Source organism: Ambystoma mexicanum, chromosome 8 (assembly GCF_040938575.1).
Source record: "Ambystoma mexicanum isolate Mex_15411 chromosome 8, UKY_AmexF1_1, whole genome shotgun sequence".
Lineage (NCBI taxonomy): Eukaryota > Metazoa > Chordata > Amphibia > Caudata > Ambystomatidae > Ambystoma > Ambystoma mexicanum.
In genome coordinates this window covers 740,504,410-740,525,013 of record NC_090929.1, presented here as the reverse complement: position 1 = coordinate 740,525,013, position 20,604 = coordinate 740,504,410, and the positions used below count along the sequence as shown (strand labels likewise).

The 20,604-nt window shown below is 43.0% G+C and overlaps 1 protein-coding gene across 2 annotated transcripts in view; it reads left to right on the top strand.

Moving 5' to 3' along the window:
• The window catches only part of LOC138472414 (polyunsaturated fatty acid 5-lipoxygenase-like), a 1,363,458-nt gene that overhangs the window by 602,157 nt on the left and 740,697 nt on the right, over positions 1–20,604 (top strand). For both annotated transcript variants that reach the window (XM_069610559.1, XM_069610560.1), the window contains exon 9: positions 1,128–1,214. In XM_069610559.1, the coding sequence (XP_069466660.1) occupies positions 1,128–1,214 (87 nt within the window). The remainder of the gene's footprint in view (positions 1–1,127; positions 1,215–20,604) is intronic.

The window sequence follows — 20,604 nt, the reverse complement described above, 5'->3', positions numbered from 1 at the left end:
CCCTGAAACTTGAGGAGAACCATCTCCGGTTCCAGAAGCACCTCAAGACCTTCCTCTTTGCTTCTGCTTTCTCTCCTCCTCTCCCCTGCTGATCTCCTGGCTGAATCTGAAACTGCATTTGTTACCTGGCTACCCTCTGATCTCGGGGCCAGGTCCCCCGCCAGTTGCACACCTGCACTGCCCCCCTGGCAACCCTTGCACTTGCGGACTGTTTCTGCATCCCTACAGCCCCTACTAGCACTTCACACCTGATGTCTGTACTTACCCTTTCACTTGCCACCATCTGGCCGTAATTTATTTATTATTTATTGTCTTATTTATTTTACTATTAAACTTTGTACCGCACTGCCCCCCTCCCCCTGCACTTTTCCCCTTCCCCCCTGCCCTGCACTTGCGCGATCTCATTGTCACCTGGCCTAGTAGGATCGTTGTCTCTGTCTTCCCTCTCTTGCCTCGTCGCGCCTTGCAACACTTGTGTATAGGCGCGTTATAAATCCCATATCATATCATATCTCGAATGCCCGTTGCAGTTCATAGTTCGATGGACAAAAGAAAAAGCATTTGCAACGGTCCTGCCCCTGACTTTGCAATAGTGGGTAGAAGAGGCAATTATCCACTGTAAGGTTAATACATTGGCATATTCAGGGTTTGGGGAATTCTGTCAAAGGACAAACATGTGTTTCCTATCTACATTGACATGGTGTAAATATTCCCCTGCTTCAAGAGACCCAATTCATGGGCAGGATAGACAAGACCTTTGGAAGGAACTGGGGTTCCCACAGATATTTCAATTCTTATTCCTCTTTATCTGGTGTTGTGTTTACTCTGGGTTATCGCTTTTTAAAGTTCTGCTTCATAAAAGCAGAGATAGAGTATCTGGGTAGATATGTAGTAATTTCTGGAAAATTACAAGGATGTCAAATGAAGTCATATCATATGGTCCAAATCTGAAAGAACTGATGTCCTATCGTGATGTTCCTATTATCTGGGATTTTAACACAATACTAGATGTTTCCTGTGATCAAACCAGTGAATTGCTCAGCTCACTATCGAACACTGTCCAGATTTTACCTGAAGGTACGAATTACTATGCGCTCATATATACCTGTTTTATCTCTTTTCCCCAGCTCTTGGTTTCTCACACGCGATTCACTATTGCCATCAATGCCAAAGCCAGAGACCAGCTTATTGGCAAAAATGGACTATTTGACAAGGTGAGAAAAAACATTTTCTTGTGTATTTTACATTTCACTGCACACCTTACACATAAACAAACACACAGGCATACACCACTATGCATGCTACTATTAAATGTAACATTTCAGTGAGGTAAGGAGTGAGATGATGTGGGTCTGGGTTGCATCAAATATTTGCTTTAACAAAAACATGTTATCCTGAATTTGGGGAATGTACACAATATGGAAACCATCTCTGTTATCTTCCTGATTTTATGAAAAGAATGCCTAACTTCCACCCTCCTCCTGACCTCAAATTGTGTTTTTGTATTTTTATTTTATTGCAATTTATAGAGAGTTTTCGCCAAGGTGCTGTACATGATAGGTTGAGAAATCACAATAAATAAATCTGACTTGATAACAATATGAGAAGCTAACAGAAGACTGGAAAAGGATTCCATAGAAGAGAGAGAGGCAAGGAGATGCGCTTTAAGACGAAAACTAAAAATATAAAAAGCAGGGGAAGAGAGGATGTCAGAAGGCAGGTTGTTCCAAAGTTTAGGAGCTAGAACAGAGAATGAGTGAAAACTGGAAGGAGCATGAGGAGGTTTAGGGATAGGAAGGTGAAGATGCTGAGAGCGAAGAGAACAAGAGGGTGAGTAAAGTGAAATAAGGGAGGTAAGGTAGGAAAGGGCAACCAATTATACCATTTCAAAGAAATATAAAGAAAATGGAGAAGATTAGTCAAAAGGAACAAGAGAAATAGGAAGAAGAGAAGGAGTATCAGATCATTGAGGAGGAAGGGAGAAAAGGAAACAGACAGCAGAGTTGTATAAAGAGTGAAGGGGAGTAAGATGGAAGCATGGTAGCCCAATGATAAGGGCAGAGCAGAAGCTTTGTTAGATAAAAGGGCAGGTATGGGCGCATTTTGCGAATACTGAAGAGTAGAAAGAGTAGAAAGTAACAGGTGCGGGTGCTAAGGGCAATAGGCGTGGAAAAGGAAAGAGAGGAATTGAAGATGATGCCAAGATTGTGTGCAGAGGAAGAAAAGTTAATACCATAGGCGGGAAGAAAAGACCAGTGTGAGGGCACAGGGGAGGTGGGTGGAAAGAAAAGAGTCTCACTTTTAGATGGATTGAGATGAAACAAGCGAGACAACATCCAATCCTGTATGACAAAGAGACAGGCAGACAGAGAAACATGGAGAGAGTCACAGAAGGTAGTGAAGGAGAAAAAGATCAGTGTATCATCAGCATAAAAGTTTGAGGAAAGCCTGATCGATGCAATGAGAAAGAATAAAGGTATTGTGTATATAGAAAACAGGAGCGAGTTAAGTAGAGAGCCTTGTGAGACACTCTAACAGAGGGGACAGGGGAAGAAGTGTGACCAGACCAAGACATTGAAAAGGAGCGATTGGATAGATACGAGCCAAACCACAAAGTGATTGCAAAGTGAACCCAAGTGTAGAGAGTGAAGAGCAGTGTATGGTGGCTGACAGAGTCGAAGGCGGCCAATATATCTAGCAGAATAAGGATAGAGGAGGATTCATTATGACGAGCAGTAAGAAGACAATGACATGAAGAAGAGATGTTTCAGTTGAGTGAGTGGAGCAGAAACCGAGTTTCAGTCAGAGGAAGAAGTGAGTGAAGGTTAAGATAGGAAGACATTTGGGAGTACACTGCATGTTCAAGATGTTTTGAGAAAAACAGTACAAGAGAGATGGGGTGATAGTTAAGGAAGCAGGGCTAGGGGAGGTATTTTGTAGAATGGGAATGATCAGGGTGTTTAAATGATGTGGAAGTATATGAAGACAGTGAAAGATTAAAGAGAGAGTTCGGAAAGGGAATATTAGAGGGATAGACTGAAGTAATAAGAGAAGGTAGAGGATCAAGTGGGGAGGCCATAGGGTAGGGGAAAGCAAAGAAGGAGCGTCAAAGACAGTGGGAAGCGAGAATGAGAGAGGAAAGGAAGAAGAAGAGCGTCAAGGGAAGGGTACAGGCAGAGGTACAGATTCAGAAGAGCGGGTCACTGACGTACGCAGCTCAGAGGCCTTTGAGATGGGAAATTCAGCAAAGTCTGAGGAAGAGAAAGAAGATGATGTAGAGGGGGCAGGAGGAACAAGCATTCTGTTAATGACCTGAAAAAGGCTGCAGAGGTAACCAGAAACAGATGAGATGACAGTAGAAAAGTAGCATTTTTGGGCATCAAGAAGTGAGGCATCATACGATAAATGCAATATAGATAGTTTGGTGAGATCAGAGGGGTTGTGAGTTTTTTTTTCCAATGGCGCTCTGCCTTGTGTAAGTATGAACAAAGGGAGCAGAACCAGGTGTCAGCCATGGTTGTGTCGTTTTATGGGAAGGACAAAGGACTCAGAGGGATGATCAAGAGTAGTGGAAAGATAGTTATTACTGGTAGAGGAAGCTTGTTCAGGAGAGAATATTGAGAAGGTCAGAAGAGGGTGAAGAGTTGATAAGAGAGAAGAAAGAAAGCAAAATGAGGAGAAAGTAGGTAGTTCACAGTGGAATACGGAGGTGGAAAGAAAAGTAGTAGATGGAATGGGGAAGAAAAAAAGAAGAGAGTGGTCTGAAAATAGATATGATTAGAGGACACCAAAAGGTTGAATGGAATAGAAGAGTAGATTAAGTCAAGGGAGAAGCCGGAGATAGGAGATGGGGGTAGTATGAATTTGATATAGAGAGTAAGAATCTAGAAAAGGGGATGACATATGGGTAGTAGAAAGATGGAGATCAAAATCACCTAGTAGAAAGAAAGCAGAGGAAGTGGAAAGAAGAAGGGACTCAAGAGAGTACAGATCTTCATAAAAGGTGGTATCAGGACCAGGAGGTTGATAAAGGGTAAGGAAGGTAATAGAGGAAGGTTTAGAAAAGGAAGATAAATGATATTCAAAAAGGGTAAATAAAGGACATCTAGAAAGAGAGGAAGAAGCTGTTCAGGAGCAGCGATAGAAGATTCCAGTACCTCCACCACTGCCAGTAGATAGAGATGAGTGAGGAAACTTAGTGGAAGGTGTGGTAATTACTTACCACACCTTCCACTTTACAGCAGTAATTGAGGTATACTGAGTAGTGATCCAGGTGAACTTCTTGCAGATGGAGCAAGCATTCCAAAGTCCAACAGAGAGAATAGGAGTGAGGGAGGAGGAAATAGAAGGATAGGTAAGATTTGAAGGGAACAGATAGCGTGAAGAGGGAGGTCATGCCTCCCGCTCTTTTTTCCAAGCTAGTTCTGTTTTTGATTCAATGTAATTAGCGGGTACTGTGACAAATCATAGGTTTTTGTCACTTCTCACCAGATGGGAGCACTTCCCTGTGAGGCTACGGTGGTGAGCCTGGGGGTGGTGGAAAGCGGGACCTCACAGTGAGAGACTCCCCTCCTGGGGATAAGGACTCCGAAGGATCTCCTTAAACCCCTTTTCCCAGAAACCATGACCCTTCTGTATAATTCGGAGGCCCAACCTGCTAATACTGCTGTTTGTTGTTGTTAGGTCTTTTCTGTCTCTCCATTAAGTCTGTGCATGACTGAGACGAGGAAGAGTCAAGGAAACATGCAGAGTAACAACAGGTTGAATTATTCTGGTACTGTGACAAATTGGCCCAATGAGACATAAGGATTACATAAAGAGCATTAAAGAAAGACTTTGACTTTACGCTGTGGAGGGCCCAGCTACATGACATAAAAACTGATGAGGGGCTTGCAGAAAGGCAAAGCAGGGAGTGCTGCAAGGAAGCCCGAGTTTTTCCAGAACAGCACGGGCGATTGAAACCCTGAACAGAGCAAGTCCTGAGAGACAGTCGGACTTCACGCGAGAAAACCTTGCACAGTGAACGTAGAAGCCTTCCATGAGTCGGTATGGACCTGACCCCCCTGGCAGTGGCACTACCTCTAGGAGGTGGACCATGGGGGTCCATAAACTGCAACGAGACCGCCAAGCAGCAACAGTGTTGTGAAGCCATGCAGGGACCAGAGAAGCCAAAGGAAGACACGCAGAGGATGCATGCAGACGAAGTACGGATCCGAGACCCCGGGAAGTACCAGTTATGAGCCCCAGCCACAATCCAGGTAATGGGAGTCACGGGAGACCCAGCATGCTGTGGGCAGGTATCTTAGTCAAATCAAGAGTCAAGAATCAGTCTGGATTCATATCCCTCATCACAGTAGTGATACCTAGAGAACTAAGAGTCAAGAAACATTTGGGAGTAATCTCCATTGTCACAGTACTGGTGCTAATAGCTCCAAGAGAGTAATCTCCCTCATCACAGTAATACTCTTCAGAGCAACAGAAGTAAGGAGTGCATCAGGAGCAATCTTTTTTTGTCACAGTGGTGATACCTAAAGAGAGAAGAGGCAAGAGTACATCAGGAGCAATCTCCCTTGTCACCATAGTGATACCCGGAGAACCTTGAATCAAGAGTGCAATGGGAGTTACCTCCCTCGTCACAGGGTTGACACCAAGAGTAGCAGAAGTCAAAAGATTATTGGGAGTAATCTTCCCTGTCACAATGGTAATACCAAGAATAATAAAAGCTAAAAGTACATCAGGAGTAATATGTCTAGTCATAATAGCAATATTGGAAGTACCAAGAATCAGGAGTGCTTCCGGAGTGATCTCCCTCGTCACAGTGATAACGTACAAAACAGTGAAAGTTGTGAGTGTATCAGGAGTCCAATCCCTCATCACAGAGGGGACCTCAACAAGATTGAAGAATGTGTAAAAGGTCAAGAACTGCCTGGGAGTAAACTCCCCTACCATAAAAGAATAATATTGGGACATGTAACCCTAAACCTGCCCGTGCCAGTAAAGAGAATTTTGGACAGGGCTTTGAAACAGATTTTCAAGAATCCTCAGGAGGAAGTAAAGAGACTTTTAAAGACTGTTTCAAAAGACTGTTCAAATACAGTCCCCACGGTTGACCCAGATAGACCAGGAGAAGGGAGCCATTAGAGCAAAAGAGTGTTGGAGAACCATACAAACCTGAATTATTGCACCAGGAGAAGGGAATCATAATCCTAATATTGCGACTGCTTGCTTCTTAAACTTTTCATGTCGATTAGTGGCTGGTGTGAAAATCCAGAGGGTGTTTCACAACCTAGTACCAGGGGATCCCATACTCATTGCCCAGGGATCCTGACACTGGGGGTGGACAAGCGAGGGAGGATCACCTGGGTAGGGTGTCCTCGGGAGTGGAGGAGACACACCTGATGGTGAGATATTGTATCCCCCTTTTTCCACAACCCATCTAACTCCTATCCCTGCTTATTTTATGGGAAACTACAGCTTCCATAATTCGTCCCCACTTAACATTGCAGAATGAGGCCAGGAAGATTACCTCTACTGACTTGCAATGGCTGTGTCCCTTTAATGAGACCAAGCAGAGTCAGGTCAACTATACATACCTGCCTCTTGTTAACACTCCCTGTCAGGATAAAAGGTGGCACGAATAGACACATAGACACGCGAGGATGGGTACGAGAAGGAGCAGCTCTTTCGAGGCTATGGAAGTTGGAAAGCCAAGGGGCTGATCCGCAGTTGCGAATAACAAGAGAGAGCCAGGAGAGAATTCCATACTTTCGGGAAGCCGTAAGCGTTCCAATGCTGAAACCAAGTGAGCGGAAAGGAGAAACCTTCAAGGTTCTTCAAAGCGGCCTGCTTCCCTCCTGGGTGAACAACGGAGTTGAGGAGGAGCAGCGAAGGTATTGTAACGGCCTTGACTGCTACATTAAAGGCATTGAAGAAATAAGACCAATTAACACGACCGGTCAGTTATCGAAGGCAACAAAAGCCTGGTTTGTGTTAAAAGCAAAAGTAACTGTAACCAAAAGCTGAAGGTTGCACGTGTGCCGATAAAACACGTAATGGAAAGGACAGTTGCTGAATTGTGAAGAAATTATACAAAGTAATACAAAGGGCCTCATTACGAGTCCGGCGTTAACCGAGGCGGTAAAACCGCCTCGGTTAACGCCGGACTCGTATTACCATTCCGCCTCCGTGATTCCCGGAATTACCAGGGCATTACAACCCCGGTTTTCCGGGAATCACGGAGGCGGAATGGTGTAAATCCCCATTCCCATTGAGTCCTATGGGACTCGATGGAAATGGGGATCATGGAAACACCGGCAGCATCTCGTAATGCTGCCGGTGTTTCCTCGTCCGCCTGCATGCGGGAGGTGTTAAAGCCGTCAGGTTAGACCTGGCGGGAACATCACCTCCCGCCTGCAGGGGTCGGACTCAGGCGGTCCGGAAACAACGGTGGCGGCGGTTTTACCGCCACCGTTATTTCCGGACCGCCTGGGTCGTAATGAGGCCCAAAGTAACAGAGTGGTCCTGCGAGGCAGAGTCGCATATTCGAAAGTCTCTGCAAATTGTTCTTAGTTAAAGTATATTAAAACAGGAACCGAAGACAAGAAAGTAACTGTAATCCTGAACGAAAGTTGAATAAGTGAAAAGCAAAGTATGTGAACTCTGAATATGCCAAGAGGGCAATCTATATGAACTTTGAAAGAGGTGAGGAGAGCAAAGTAAATAGATTAAGAAACTACAAGTAGCAAGAGGCATTGCTGTTGGGAGATGTGGAAGATTGTTGATTGATGAATTGTTTAAAGAGTGGTCGAAGTCGTCATGCAGTGGTCTGCGTAAAATTCTTGCAGTTTCGAAAGTCGTTGACAGTAAAAAGATACAAAGACAAAATGTAGGTAAGGGAACCCTCACAAAGAGAAAGACAGGCTTGAGCCTGGCCGATGTAAGCCTGTGTTGAACTGTGACAGAGTGAAAGTTACGTGTGAGGGGAAAGTGGGGAAGGGAACCCACACAAAGAGAAAGACAGGCTTGAGCCCGGCAGAGGGAAGCTTGTGCTTAACTGTGATAAAGTAAAAAGATGAATGTGAAAAGAGGTGGGCTCAAGTCTGGCAGAGGGAAGACTGTGTTTAATTGTGTCAAAGTAAAAGTCAACAGCAGAACTGTGTATTTATGACAAGGCAGACAAAGCCTAAGTAACTGATTGAACTGCCGAAAGCTTGAAGTTCAAGCCTGAATTGTTGATTTATACCAGTAAACCAAAGCGTGCAAGACTGATAGAACTATGCCATCCACCTATCCTTTTTAAGAAACGCTTGAGACCTGATGCTGTTGAACGTGGGAAAGGGAGTAGCTACCTAAGCCATTCTCACATTTCTTTTAAGACACTATTTTTCATTTTGTATTCTCTTAACACATTTGTCATTTGAGAAGGGGGCAAAGTTCATTTTTTTAGTGTAGGCCTTTTTAATTTGACTAGACTGACTAGGACTTGTTTGTTATTGGTGTAATGGTCGAGACTACTTGCATTCTAGAGTTAGGGCCAGTTAGGAATTCTACCAATCCAACTAAAATACCAAAATAAAGGTTTTCAAAACGTGCATTTATTGTGTCTGTGTCTACTACTGATTCCAAGCCTTCCTTAAACAGGGTTAGCGTCATTTTTTGGGACAGAGTACAGCTATTACTGGTTTGATAACCATTCAAACGATGAACTGCATGCTTTGGCGATAATAGCACGCCAGCCTGAACCCTTGTAGGCCTGGGTGTAGTAAGGTTCTTGGCGAGAGCTCTGGTCTGCTACTGTCAAATCCCATCCAAATAGGAGTTAGTTAACACTACTGTGAGCCATCATTCAGAGTGCTAATAGTGTTTTTTTTTAATGGAAATATTCTCTGTGTGTATCCACTGTGCCCGATTTCCCTTTCAAACCAGGACCAACAAAGATAGCCAGTCTAAGTTTTGGCAAACTAAATGTTTTTTATTTTTTTATTTCAAAAGCCATGATGTTGTGACTGGGATGCGGAATGATAAGACTCTAGAATAGAAATGTGTGCATTCTGAGACTGGGGAGGTTGAGTGGTGCTATTTGAAATGGTAGAGAGTGCAAGATGTGGGAGGAGGGGAGCTGTGGTAGGGGGGAAATTGGGGCCCAGGCGGAGAGTAGAAAAATATCATGGCCCCTGGGGGAGTGGGGCAGATGCCGGAATGGAACGTGGGCATATAATGATATAATATGATAGTTTATGTATATAGCGCCTATACACAATGCATTTCCAAGCGCTTCATGGCAAGGGAGGGAACAAGGGAAAATACAGTGACATTCTTACAGGCCATGAACAACACGAATGTGAAATTAACTCTCGTACTCGGCCTGATGACATTTCAGATAGTGCAAGAGCTAAAACACAGATAGGAAGGAAATGGGAAACAGACAGGCGACTATCGTACTAGGCCTGACAACATTTCTGGTAGAGCCAGAGATTAACAAAAGGTGAGGGAGGGGGGAGGAGAAAGGAGGGAGAGGAACAAAACAAGTGACTATCGAACTAGGCCTGACGAAATTTCAGATACTGCTGGGGGGGGGACAAATAGAAGGAGGGGGGAGGAGTCAAACATTTGTTGCTATCATACTATGTCCAGGGGCAATTCTGATAGAGTAAGTGCATAGAAAAATATAAAGGAGGGCGGGAAGAGAGAGGGAGAAGAGAGAGGAGGAGAAAACAGAATAAAACAGTAAGAAAAAACAAAATATGTATATAAATATATAAAACGCAGGTGCCAACCTTGAAACTGTATTTCTGTGAGGTTCCAATACATCTGAAATTTAAAACTGAAATGTTCAGCCAGTGGGTCTGCATCACTGTTCTCATCTGTGGCTGTTCCTGATATGGGCACTGAGGAAGAAGTGCCTGTCTTTTTGTCCCTTAAATGGCCCTCAAGGCACCAAACCATTAAGTAGCTCCTCCCACATTTTTCCCGCTCTTTTGTGAGGTTGTGCAATGAAGATTTTGAAAGCAGAGAGGTGGTTTTCTGTCATGGCAACAACTGCTCACCTAACATGGAATCACTTACTTTAAGCTGTATTTCTGTGAGGTGCCAATACATCTGAACTTCAAAACTGCAATGTTCAGCTAGTGGGTTTGCATCACTTTTCTCGTCTGAGGCTGTTCCTCACATATATAGTCTACTTTCAAAGCTTCCTAATTGAATCATGCCACTCCCCTGGTTGCTAATAGAATGTATTGTAAATATGAAGAAACTAGAAACCTTAAATGCTTCCAAAGTATCCTGAGTGAGGACCAGGCACCCATCTGCCACAATTGCTTTCAGGTTGCTGATTGCAGTCTCATCTCATTAACCGTCCCCCCCTTCTTTCCAATGTCTTTTTGTTGATGACATCATTGGCTTCTTAGTTTGATGTCTGTCCATATCTTGGAAATTAATATAGCATAGGTCTTACATAGGGTGTTGTGACGGTGCAAGATAGCGAGAATGGTTAGTAAGTAGAGAATCCTGGGGTATTGGTCCTGCCACAGTATCAGTCACTCAGTCAGAAATGAGTTAATTTCAGGCAGAGCCCTTAAAACATTGAACAAAATATATATGTACAATAATATAAAAACAACACATACAATTCAATTGATAAAACACATTTTTGGTCTTACTAAAATCAATGACAAATGTTAATTGCAAAAAAGCTATTATATATTAAGTTTTTATGTATTTGTTTATTTATTTCTTTGCATATACAGCAAACAATGTATTTATTTGCATTTGTATAGCGCACTTGCAGCCCAGAGGCATCGAGGCACTGTTACATGAATTTTAGGAGAGTTTTCAGATTAAGTTGGTTCACATGCGACCGTGAGGTCTCTTTGTTATAGGTACATTAGTATACATACAAATATTACACAGTGAGCATTTCGCAGTATTCATATAAAGAGCTTAGTTTTGATTGCTTTGCAGAAAACTTGGTGAGACTCAATCATTCTTAGGTGGGTGGGGAGGGCATTGCAGTGGGAGGCGGCCATAGTGGGAAAACTAGATGATACCTTAATTGCAAAAAAACATACAGAAGGTAAGATATCAGATTCGACAGGTTGCAGTGAGTTTGAGTGACATTCTGACTAAGTAGTGGTGGGGAGTAAATGGAACAGTCACCTGGGACAATATATGGGTGGACTTTCATAGATTAAGGACAAGCAAAATTAGACATTTTTAAGTGCAGGTATGTGGTACGTCCAGTTATGTTAGGGATGTGAGCATGATGAATGAAGTGCTAGGGTTTTGGTGGTGAAAATGAGGGAAAAGGCAGGTTAGAGGCAAGGGAAACATTTTAGCTTGCTTGACGGCAGATGAGAAGTATGTTATGAGGGTAACTCAGAAGCAAGGAAGAAGGCTTTCAATTTGACTTTGACCAAATAAGTGTGTGCCTTTTTTACTGATATCTGGCAGAAGTGAATTACATGCAAGTGGAGCAAGAAGAGAGAAAGAACGGAAGCGAGAGGCAGCACACAGAGGGCAAGGGTCCACAAGGGTAGTTGAGGAGGCAGATAGGAGATTGCGAGAAGGCGTATAGATTTGGCTAGAGGAGGATAGATACAGTGGTGTCTTACCGTGGACAGATTTGTGAACCAGTAGAAGAAATGTAAATCCATCCCAGTTTTGCATCATCAGTTATCCAGCTGGTGATGGCAAGAGGAAGTAGGTGTGAAGTGAGGGAGTTCAAAGAGAGTCCTGGTTAATGATCTTGTCAAGAGGACATAAATCATAGTTGGAGACACTATAGAATATACTGGCACAGAAGTCCTGTTTCGAGAAGACAAGAGTGGTTAAATGATGCTTGACGGTGCAGAATGGAAGGAGGTGTGTGATTTTCCTAATGTTTAGGAGGTTGAGGCGAACCGCTTTTGCAGTTTTGGAGTTGAAAGTAGAGATGGTGTGAGAAGATTCATAGATGACGCAGAGGTTTCTAGATGAAGAGGAGAAGGGGTGAGTGTCTGGTGGGAACTGGATAGGCAGGAGAAGAGATGGGAGAGAGTATTGGGGAGGGAAGGAGAGCACCTCTTTTTTGTTAGCATTTAATGTCAGACAAAACATAAAACATCAAGCAATGCCATCCCATATTTAATGGCAGAGAGACAGTTGGACATTTTGATAGAGAGAGCAGAGAAAAGTTTTCTCCCCTCTCATTAGTGTCCTTCACCAATTTTCTGATGACACTGCTTTGTATCCTTCCAGGAAGCATCCAAAATACAGTGTCCTTTCCTGGGTTAGACCGGTGCAGTTCACGTATAGGTGTGGTAGGTTCTACACCGAGCCTTTCGTTTTAGAGAATCTACAAGTGGTGTGTGTTGGACCCTAACCAGCTCTAAGAGAAGTCACCTCTTTTGTTTTGCACAGGTTCAGGTCCACTCTTATCCTCGGAAATTGGGACCTAATCCTGGGTTTTGGGGATTTTTTCAGGTATTCAGGGTGTTTTCCTTAGCTTCTAACCTTCTGTGATAGAGAATAGGGAAGCTAGCTTGTATTTTCTTGCTTCGTCAGTGGCGATTATCCAAGCATAGCTCCATAATTTTTTCTTGACTTTGTTTGGATTCAAGACTAGTTCCTCAGCCATTACGCCCATGTCCATTAGCAAAGACCTGCAGTTTGCAGCCCGTTTTGCCAAAACGTTGTTAGGCCCTTCTTCCATTCTGTTTTTATGAGGTCCAGCATAGGGATGTATTTCCACTCATGCATTTCCCTGAAAGGCTCAACGATTTCCATCCAGCTGTTGCTTTTAAGTGTTTTTTCCAAAATAGGGTTTCCAACCTAGCCCAGTTCTTTTGGTGCAGCATCAGGAGGGCGTCGGCTCCATACGTCAGAGTAGGGACCACCTTGATTTTGTAAAATTTGATGATGGGTAAGAACGAATATCGACAGAACTTAGGTTTTATAATACGGGCGTGATTAGCCAAGGCCGTAGCTTTCCCTCTTAACAAGTCCACAGTGTCTATCTCAACTGTGCTGTTTGCAATTTGGATCCCCAAGTATTTAAAGGAGTCAACTGAGGTAATTTCCATACTCCCCAGTCTCCATTTAAATAAGTTTTTTTCTTGTTTTAGGGCCCTCTTTTATAGTGAGGATCTTAGTTTTCTCTGTGTTGATTTGCATATTGTTCTCTTTGGCATACAACGCCAATCTGTTCAGCTGCCGTTGCAGACCTATTGCAGTGTAATTGAGGAGGACTATTTCATCCGCGCATGCGATTGATTTGCACCCTACTTATAATAGGTGGGAAGTATCTGACTTCTGCCATGAACTCCTGCAGGTCTGCAATGTATAGATTAAAAATGGTGGGAGCTAGGGGGAAACCTTGTTTGAGACTCCTGCCTGTTGGTATCACTTTTCTCAGTTTTCCGGATGCATCTAGCCATACTCTATTATAGAGGTGTCCATGGCCTCTGATTTGTTGCAGGAGGTCTATAGGGCATTTCCAATGTTCTAATTTTCCCCAAAGCCATTGCCTGCTTATGCTGTGAAATGCTTTTGAGAAGTCAATGAAGGCCAGATGGATCTTGGTCTGTGACTTGAGGGCTTTGGCTTTCAGAATAGCCAGGAGGAGGGCCGGTCCTAACCCGTTTATGAAACCAGATTGAAAGATATAATTTCTGTTTTCGATAATTGCCCAATTATTGAGTCTTTTTAGCAACAATGATGCATGCATTTTCCCCATCATGTCCAATAAAGCAATGGGTCTGTAATTCTGGAGAGTGTTTCTAGTGCAATTTTTACATATTGAAATCACGTGGCCCATCCTCCGTGACATTGGAATCATTCTGGATGATTTCACGTTGTCCAAGATCAAACCTAGCAAAGTCGCCTATTGCTCAGGATTTCATTTAAGGGTCAAGTATGTTAGCCCGTTGGGACCAGGAACCCTTGATGGATTAGCACTTTTGAGCATGTTCAGTAGATCTTCGTGATCATATGCAAGAGTCCAGGGGGATGTTGGTGTCATGCAAGTTACAGACATAGGTGGTAGTTCCTTGAATACCATTTCTGAAAAAGGAAGTCCATTTGGCCTCAGTAACTCCATTTATCTGTAATTGATTTTGGGTCTGTCCAGTTGTCTTAATAAGACCCCAGATTTCCAATGTTGATCTTTTCGAGATCGCTCTCAACATTTTTTCACGCATCTTGCTGGATTAAGATGCGCTTCTGATTGATAACCCAGGACTTATATTTGTTATTGATCTGTTTAATTTCCTTCAATGTGGCTGCATCAGTGGCTTTTCTTAGGGCCTGCACTGCTCTCCTCATTTTGCAGCGTTTTTCTACAAGCTGAGTCAAAAACATGTTGGTGAGATTCCTCTCAGTGATTTTTGTGGGGTCTCTTTTTTGTGCAGAAGACCGAGAGGATTGGAACTTAGTCAAATCTGAGTTCTTGACTGCAGATCTGACTATCTTGGAGTCTGGATGAATAGTTGGCCACTGTTTGTTCTACTGCTCTCTTATTTGTCACCTACACCTGTGTTTGGCAACAGTCCATAGGTCGAGGGAGTTTCATGAACAATGAGAGACTCAGCCAGTTGTGATCGCTGGAGTTTACAGAAAATATTTTGAAATGGTTTATAACCTCTACAATTTCCCTTGACATGAAAATGTAGTTCAACACCGACGATTGCGTTCCTCTTTTCCAAGTCGGGTTGCATCAGTTATTTTCTTCGAAATACCCTTTCAAAATATGAAGATTGCGGCTTTTCATTAGCTCAAGCCACAATAAACTCTGCTGAATTTGTGGGTTTCTTGGTCCCGAAAATGTTCCCATCAGTTTTCCATTCACATTCATGCAGGTCCGATTTAAGTGCCCACATACAATGATAGAGGGCTCTTCCAGATTATATGCCTCTTCTATTGATTCTGCGATTTTCTTGATTATAACCCTTACATCATGACTTGTGGGGTTCCAATAGATGTTGATGATGGTCAGGTGGGATTTCCTTTTGTTCCACTTTTGGGTTGCCTCATACTTTCATTTGGGAGGATGGTTTGCTGAGCCTTTGTTTTTATAACTGGTTATTTCATAGCCAAATTCACTGTTGATTAGAGTTAGGATCCCAGTCCTTGGGCGGCCGGCCTCTCCCATAAGTGCTGGGTTCAAGAGGATTTAAAAGCCATCTAAGCAGGGCTCTGTTCTTAACGAGGTTTCTTTGAGGCAGATGAAATCTTCTTCAGTCCAAGGAAACTCTCCTTCCTCAAGTAGGTGTGAGAAACCCATCAAATTCCAGGACGCTAGGGATAAGTAGTTTTTATTTCTGGGGTTTAGCTAGGACACTTCGGACGCCAGTGCGGATGGAAGCCACGATGAAGAGTCTTTCATTGGAGAGTCATCGCTGGATTTGCGCACTAATTCGATCTTTCTTGCCCATGCTTTGTCCCTTTTGTGATTTATTCTTAATTTGAGGTTTGGGCACCAGTTATTTTGTGTTTGAAGTTCTGTCTCTTGCCAAGCCACAGGTCTTTCCAGAGGGACAGACCCTTCCTGACCTCTGTGGGTTCTTAAGGCGGTCCCCTCACGCTCCTTTTTTTCAGATGTGGTCTTTCATTTTCTGGGGCCCTGAAATCGGGCATCTCCTCCAAGCCTCTTTCCGTAAGGTCAGTCAAGTTGAAGCCTAATAGGAGACAATTTGCCACCGATGATAGGAGTAGGTTTTTCACCACCATTGACCGGAGATGCAAATGGACAAGATCCATGCGGTCTTCACTTCTAAAGTAGATTATGGCAAAGTCATCTGTGTTGATTTGCCAGAGCTGGGGAATGCAGTGACAGAGTCTCAGCACGTTGTATCTGTTATGGATAAAATCAAGCTCTTTATCCACAACCCTTTCCAGCCAAAGGCATCTTGCGAAATCTTTCACTTGCTTTTCTTTGTGTCTTGGGATCAGCCCTTGTGTTTTCTCATGTCTGGGCCTTAGTGGAAGGTCGCGTCTGCTATCAACTTCAAGAGCGAGGCCTTGTTTGATGGAATTGACCTTTAGCTTTATTGGTATATCCGTCATCTTTATAGGCCCCAGATTGCCTCATCTATCTGTATTAGGTTTTTGTTTGTTAGGCAGTGAAGAGCAGTCATCTCTTGTAGAGGGTCAGCGTTTGTTATTCCAAGACAGCTTACTTTTATCTTCACTCGCCGTTCTAGGCCTCAATACTTAGCTATTGCTAATTCCTGTTTTTCAGCCAGCTTTAGGAAGGGTACTTCTGGATCGAGGGTAGTTGATGAGCTGACATCTTGATCTGCTATGTTTTGAAGAAGATCTGCTGACACTTCCTCAGGGTCGTCCATTTCATCACTCATCGGGTAGGTTAACATATCTAGAAGGGATTTTGGCGGAGACTCGAGCGGTGCTGCTTCTGTGTTTCTTTGGGTAGGAGATTCCATCGTTGAGGGTGGTTCCTTTAATTGCTTTTTCATTTTACATTTTGTGGTGCAGTTTTTCTTCTTTTTGGGGAGCAACAGTTTCTTAAGAAAGCTCCTACAGGCATTTCCTCTGATCTTCTGTGCAGGTTGCTGCTGTGTATGGTGGGTAGGCACTTTCATATTACTTTTCTGTTTTTTTTGCAAACAGCGGATATATGTCGTCTGTGGACTTTTCCTTTACTTTCTCCAGTATATCCATTGCAGGTGAAGCACTTACTTTATAAGCGTCCTCTCTATCGGGCATTTCCTGACTAATCAACTGGACATTAGCATGTCATGCCGGTGGGGCAGTGCCTCGATGATGGCATTTAGTGTGGATAGATCTTGACTCGTGGCGGATGCCGATGGAACTTGGTTTTTGTTACTAGATCCATTTATGTCATTGGTCATAGATTGCACATGGCTTTGGGATATCCTCTCACCTGCGAGAGTCTTAGCTGCAATGAAGCCCTCTATAAAGAACAGTTTTGTATGTATCATGACAAGCCCAAAATTCAGAGCAGTACTTGTTTCCAAGGATGTGATTGTTTCACTTATAGGGACGTATAGGAGGAACACACCCTCCTGGTGAAATGGGATTTGGAGTTCCTTGGCTCAAATAGTAGCAGCTTCCCCGTCACTGGTGCGTTTCAGCAGGTCGTTTGACAACCTGTTTGTTGTGTGGACAGATTTGGTGACCTTGGGATTGCTGCTTGCTTTCAGATGTTTGATACTCATGTGCAGATCGTCAATATCCTGCTGTATGGCTGCAAGTGTAGGATTAGCATTTTGATGGTTTGAGGTAAAATCTCCTGATGAGTGTTGGTCCATCTGAGAGTTTTTGTTGCCTTCCTTTTCCATATTTGTGATGTCCACAGAGGTCCACTTCCGTGATGAAGTTTCCAGCTCAGAGGGGTTTGAGTTTAGTCTTTGGGCCTCATCACGAGTTTGGCTGTAACCCTTAAATCCGGCGGTAGCGCTATTACCACTGGATTTAAGGGTCTGCCAAATCAGGGCTTCAGCAGATTTCTCCCCAGCTCTGAGCTGGGGGGAAATCTGCCGAATATTCACGCTATTACAGCCGGCGGGAAATCAGCCAATTGCTTCCCAATCACCCACATACGGCCGCCAGGCAACTCCTAAGCTGAGATGCGAGGTCCGGCTGGGTAGAATCCAGCTGGATGATGATCTGGGTATCATCAGCATAGGAGTAACACCTGAAGCCAAAGGAGCGGATGAGCAGACCACGAGGCTGAATATAAATGTTGAACAAGGCCGGGGACAAGGCCGATCCTTGCAGGACCCCACGAAGCAGCATTGTAGCTGCTGAAAAGAAGGAAGCAAGAGTCAATATTTGACTGCGGTCAGCTAAAAAAGAGGCAAACCACGTAAAAACCTGACCAAACAGTCCGGCCACAGCCAAACGATCCAGTAGCACCTGGTGGTCTACGGTATCAAACGCGGCCGATAAATATAATAAATTAAGAGAGCCTGTTCCACCCTCATCAGCCAATCGACAGAGGTTGCCATACACATGTCACCAAGCAGGGTGGCCAGCTTCAACAGTAAGGTTCAGCCACTATGCCCTTGGTGTAGCAACATGGGGGCAGATTTAAAACACACATTTTTGTGTTGTGTGAGGGTGCAAAGTTTCTGGGCACGAATTGAACAGGCTTGCAGAAGTGCTGGCATAACTAGGTACAATTGGACTACAAAAGAATGCTTGCTGGGCGCTTACCCGAGAAATAATAAATGCAAGCATGTAGTGAAATTTATGGAAATTGCCTGCTAAGAGGCGCGTTGCCATAGCGTGGAAGTCCACTGGTGGGCTGCAGTATACATGCTGGCGCAAGGACCTAGAATTTTGGACTGAAATCGAAACAAATGTATGGGGAAGTGCAATCTGGTGGCAGGAGGCGCTTGCCAGTGCCGCATACGAGTCTTGGAAAGTGCTGGTTTGGGACATGTTCCACCTATCGGATGACAAACCACCTTAAAAAAAGAGAACTACTGTTAAATGCAACACTAATGCATTAATTGGCTGTAGCTATGTGCCCAGATTGATGTACAATGTTGGGCAATTGCTGAGCATTGCTTGCTTGCCCAGCGATGCAGTGGGATCAGAATAATATAGAATGTTGTCTCACAACCCGGCTTAATATATGTTTTAGAGATACGCAAATTTGAATCCAATGTGCGAGGAGTGTTTTTTTTATTTATTCATTTTTTTAAAATTAGGTTTTGTTTCTTGGTATTGTTGTATTTGTTATGGTAGCAAGATCCTCTTGAATTATTATAGGAATGCAAGTAAGCGAGCAGAAAGGAGAATAATGCTATCTGGAACTATTGTAATGTAATTGAACAAATGCCAATTAAAAAGACGTTAAAATAAATAGTGCACTCTGCAAGGCTTGCCCATAATATATACCTGAAGTGCTCCGCTGATTGATCTATTTCCAATTCGGTCAGAACATATCCAGTGACCGCACATGCTCTTCACGGACTGAACACTTTTGCCCTGTGTTTCCCGCAACCTCCACCGTTGCTGAACCTGAAGCCCAAATAGTCTTATTGTGAAACTTTTTCAATAATGACATTACCAATATTAATTGTACATTTTCTCAACTGCGCTTTTAGGTTTGCAAATCAACATCTTTGTTTTTACATATAGCCTCCAGGTCCATCCTTATACAGCGTTCGCAGAACATAATGAATTGCTTTCTCAAGGTCCTGACACATTACTACGTAGTCTAACTTGACCATGCTCCATACTACCTATAGGCACAGACCAATGCAGGACTCTCTAGCTAGGACAGATTTTGTTTTGCTTCATCTATCTTCCTGGTTTTGTAGCACCCAATTGTAGGTTTTATCGGTTCCTACTTGGCAGATTTCATTCCTTGGCAACACCCTTTAGGGAAGCAGGGAAACACTTTTTTTTAAGGGCCATACCACAGAAAACAGAAGTCACAACAATGTGGGACTACCGAATCGCTGAGCATATGTCAGAGTCGAAATCCAGTAAATGTGGCCCTGACGGGGTTAGAAGATTTTATTAGACAATACTTTGAAGAAAATAAAGGTACAGCAGCAGTTACATCGGTTTGGGATTGTTTTAAGGCAATGTTACGAGGTGAAATAATAATCAGAGCTACGCATGCTAAGAAAAGAAATCAAGAGGAGATAAAGAACATAGAGGAGGAAGTTAAAGAAATACAGAAAGCTTGTGCAAATGAGGATTCAGAGTCGAATAGACTAAAATTAAGAAAGCTAGAGGGTGAAATGAATAACCATGTTCAAATGCTGGCGCATAAAGGAATGTTTTATTCAAAACAACGGTTTTGGGAACATGGAGATAGAAATGGTAAGTTGTTGGCTAATAAACATAGAGAGATTGCAATGGACTCTTGTATTTCTTCTATACAAACAGAGGAAGGAAAGTCTTTACATAAGAACAAGGAAATCTGTGAATATTTCCGGGTTTTTATGAACAGTTATACAGGAAGAACTCAGGCCTAGTAATGAGGCCTTAGAAACATTCTTTGATAAGATTACTCTTTCAAAATTAACTAATGAAAAGAAAACAATACTTGAATCTGTGATTGGTGTTGCTGAAGTGTTTAATGCCCTTTCAAAGATGAAAGAAGGGAAATCACCAAGGCCAGATGGTATAGTTTCAGAATTTTATAAGAAGTTTGCTACCCAACTGCACCAATTTTGTTGGAGGTCTATAATGAACTTATAACATCGGGAATAATGTGTGATTCAATGAAAGAGGCCCTGATTATTGAAATTCCAAAGCCAAATAGAGATGATAAAAAATGCAAGAATTATAGACCAATTTCATTGCTGAATGTGGATCTAAAAATGTTCACTACAAAATGGTCTAATAGGCTAATGTCTTGTATGGAAGATATGATTGATAAGTCTCAGGTGGGTTTCACTCCAGGACGATTTGGGTATGACAATATTAGTTCTGTGCTGAATGTAATTGGTGTACATTATGGGAAGTAAACAAATGGAATTATAGGTTTTTTTGACACTGAAAAAGCATTTGATTGGGTTAATTGGAAATTTATGAAATATACATTGTTGAAAATGGGATTTGGACCATTATTAATGAGAATGATTGAATGTATCCACCATGATGTTAGGGTGAAAGTATTAGTTG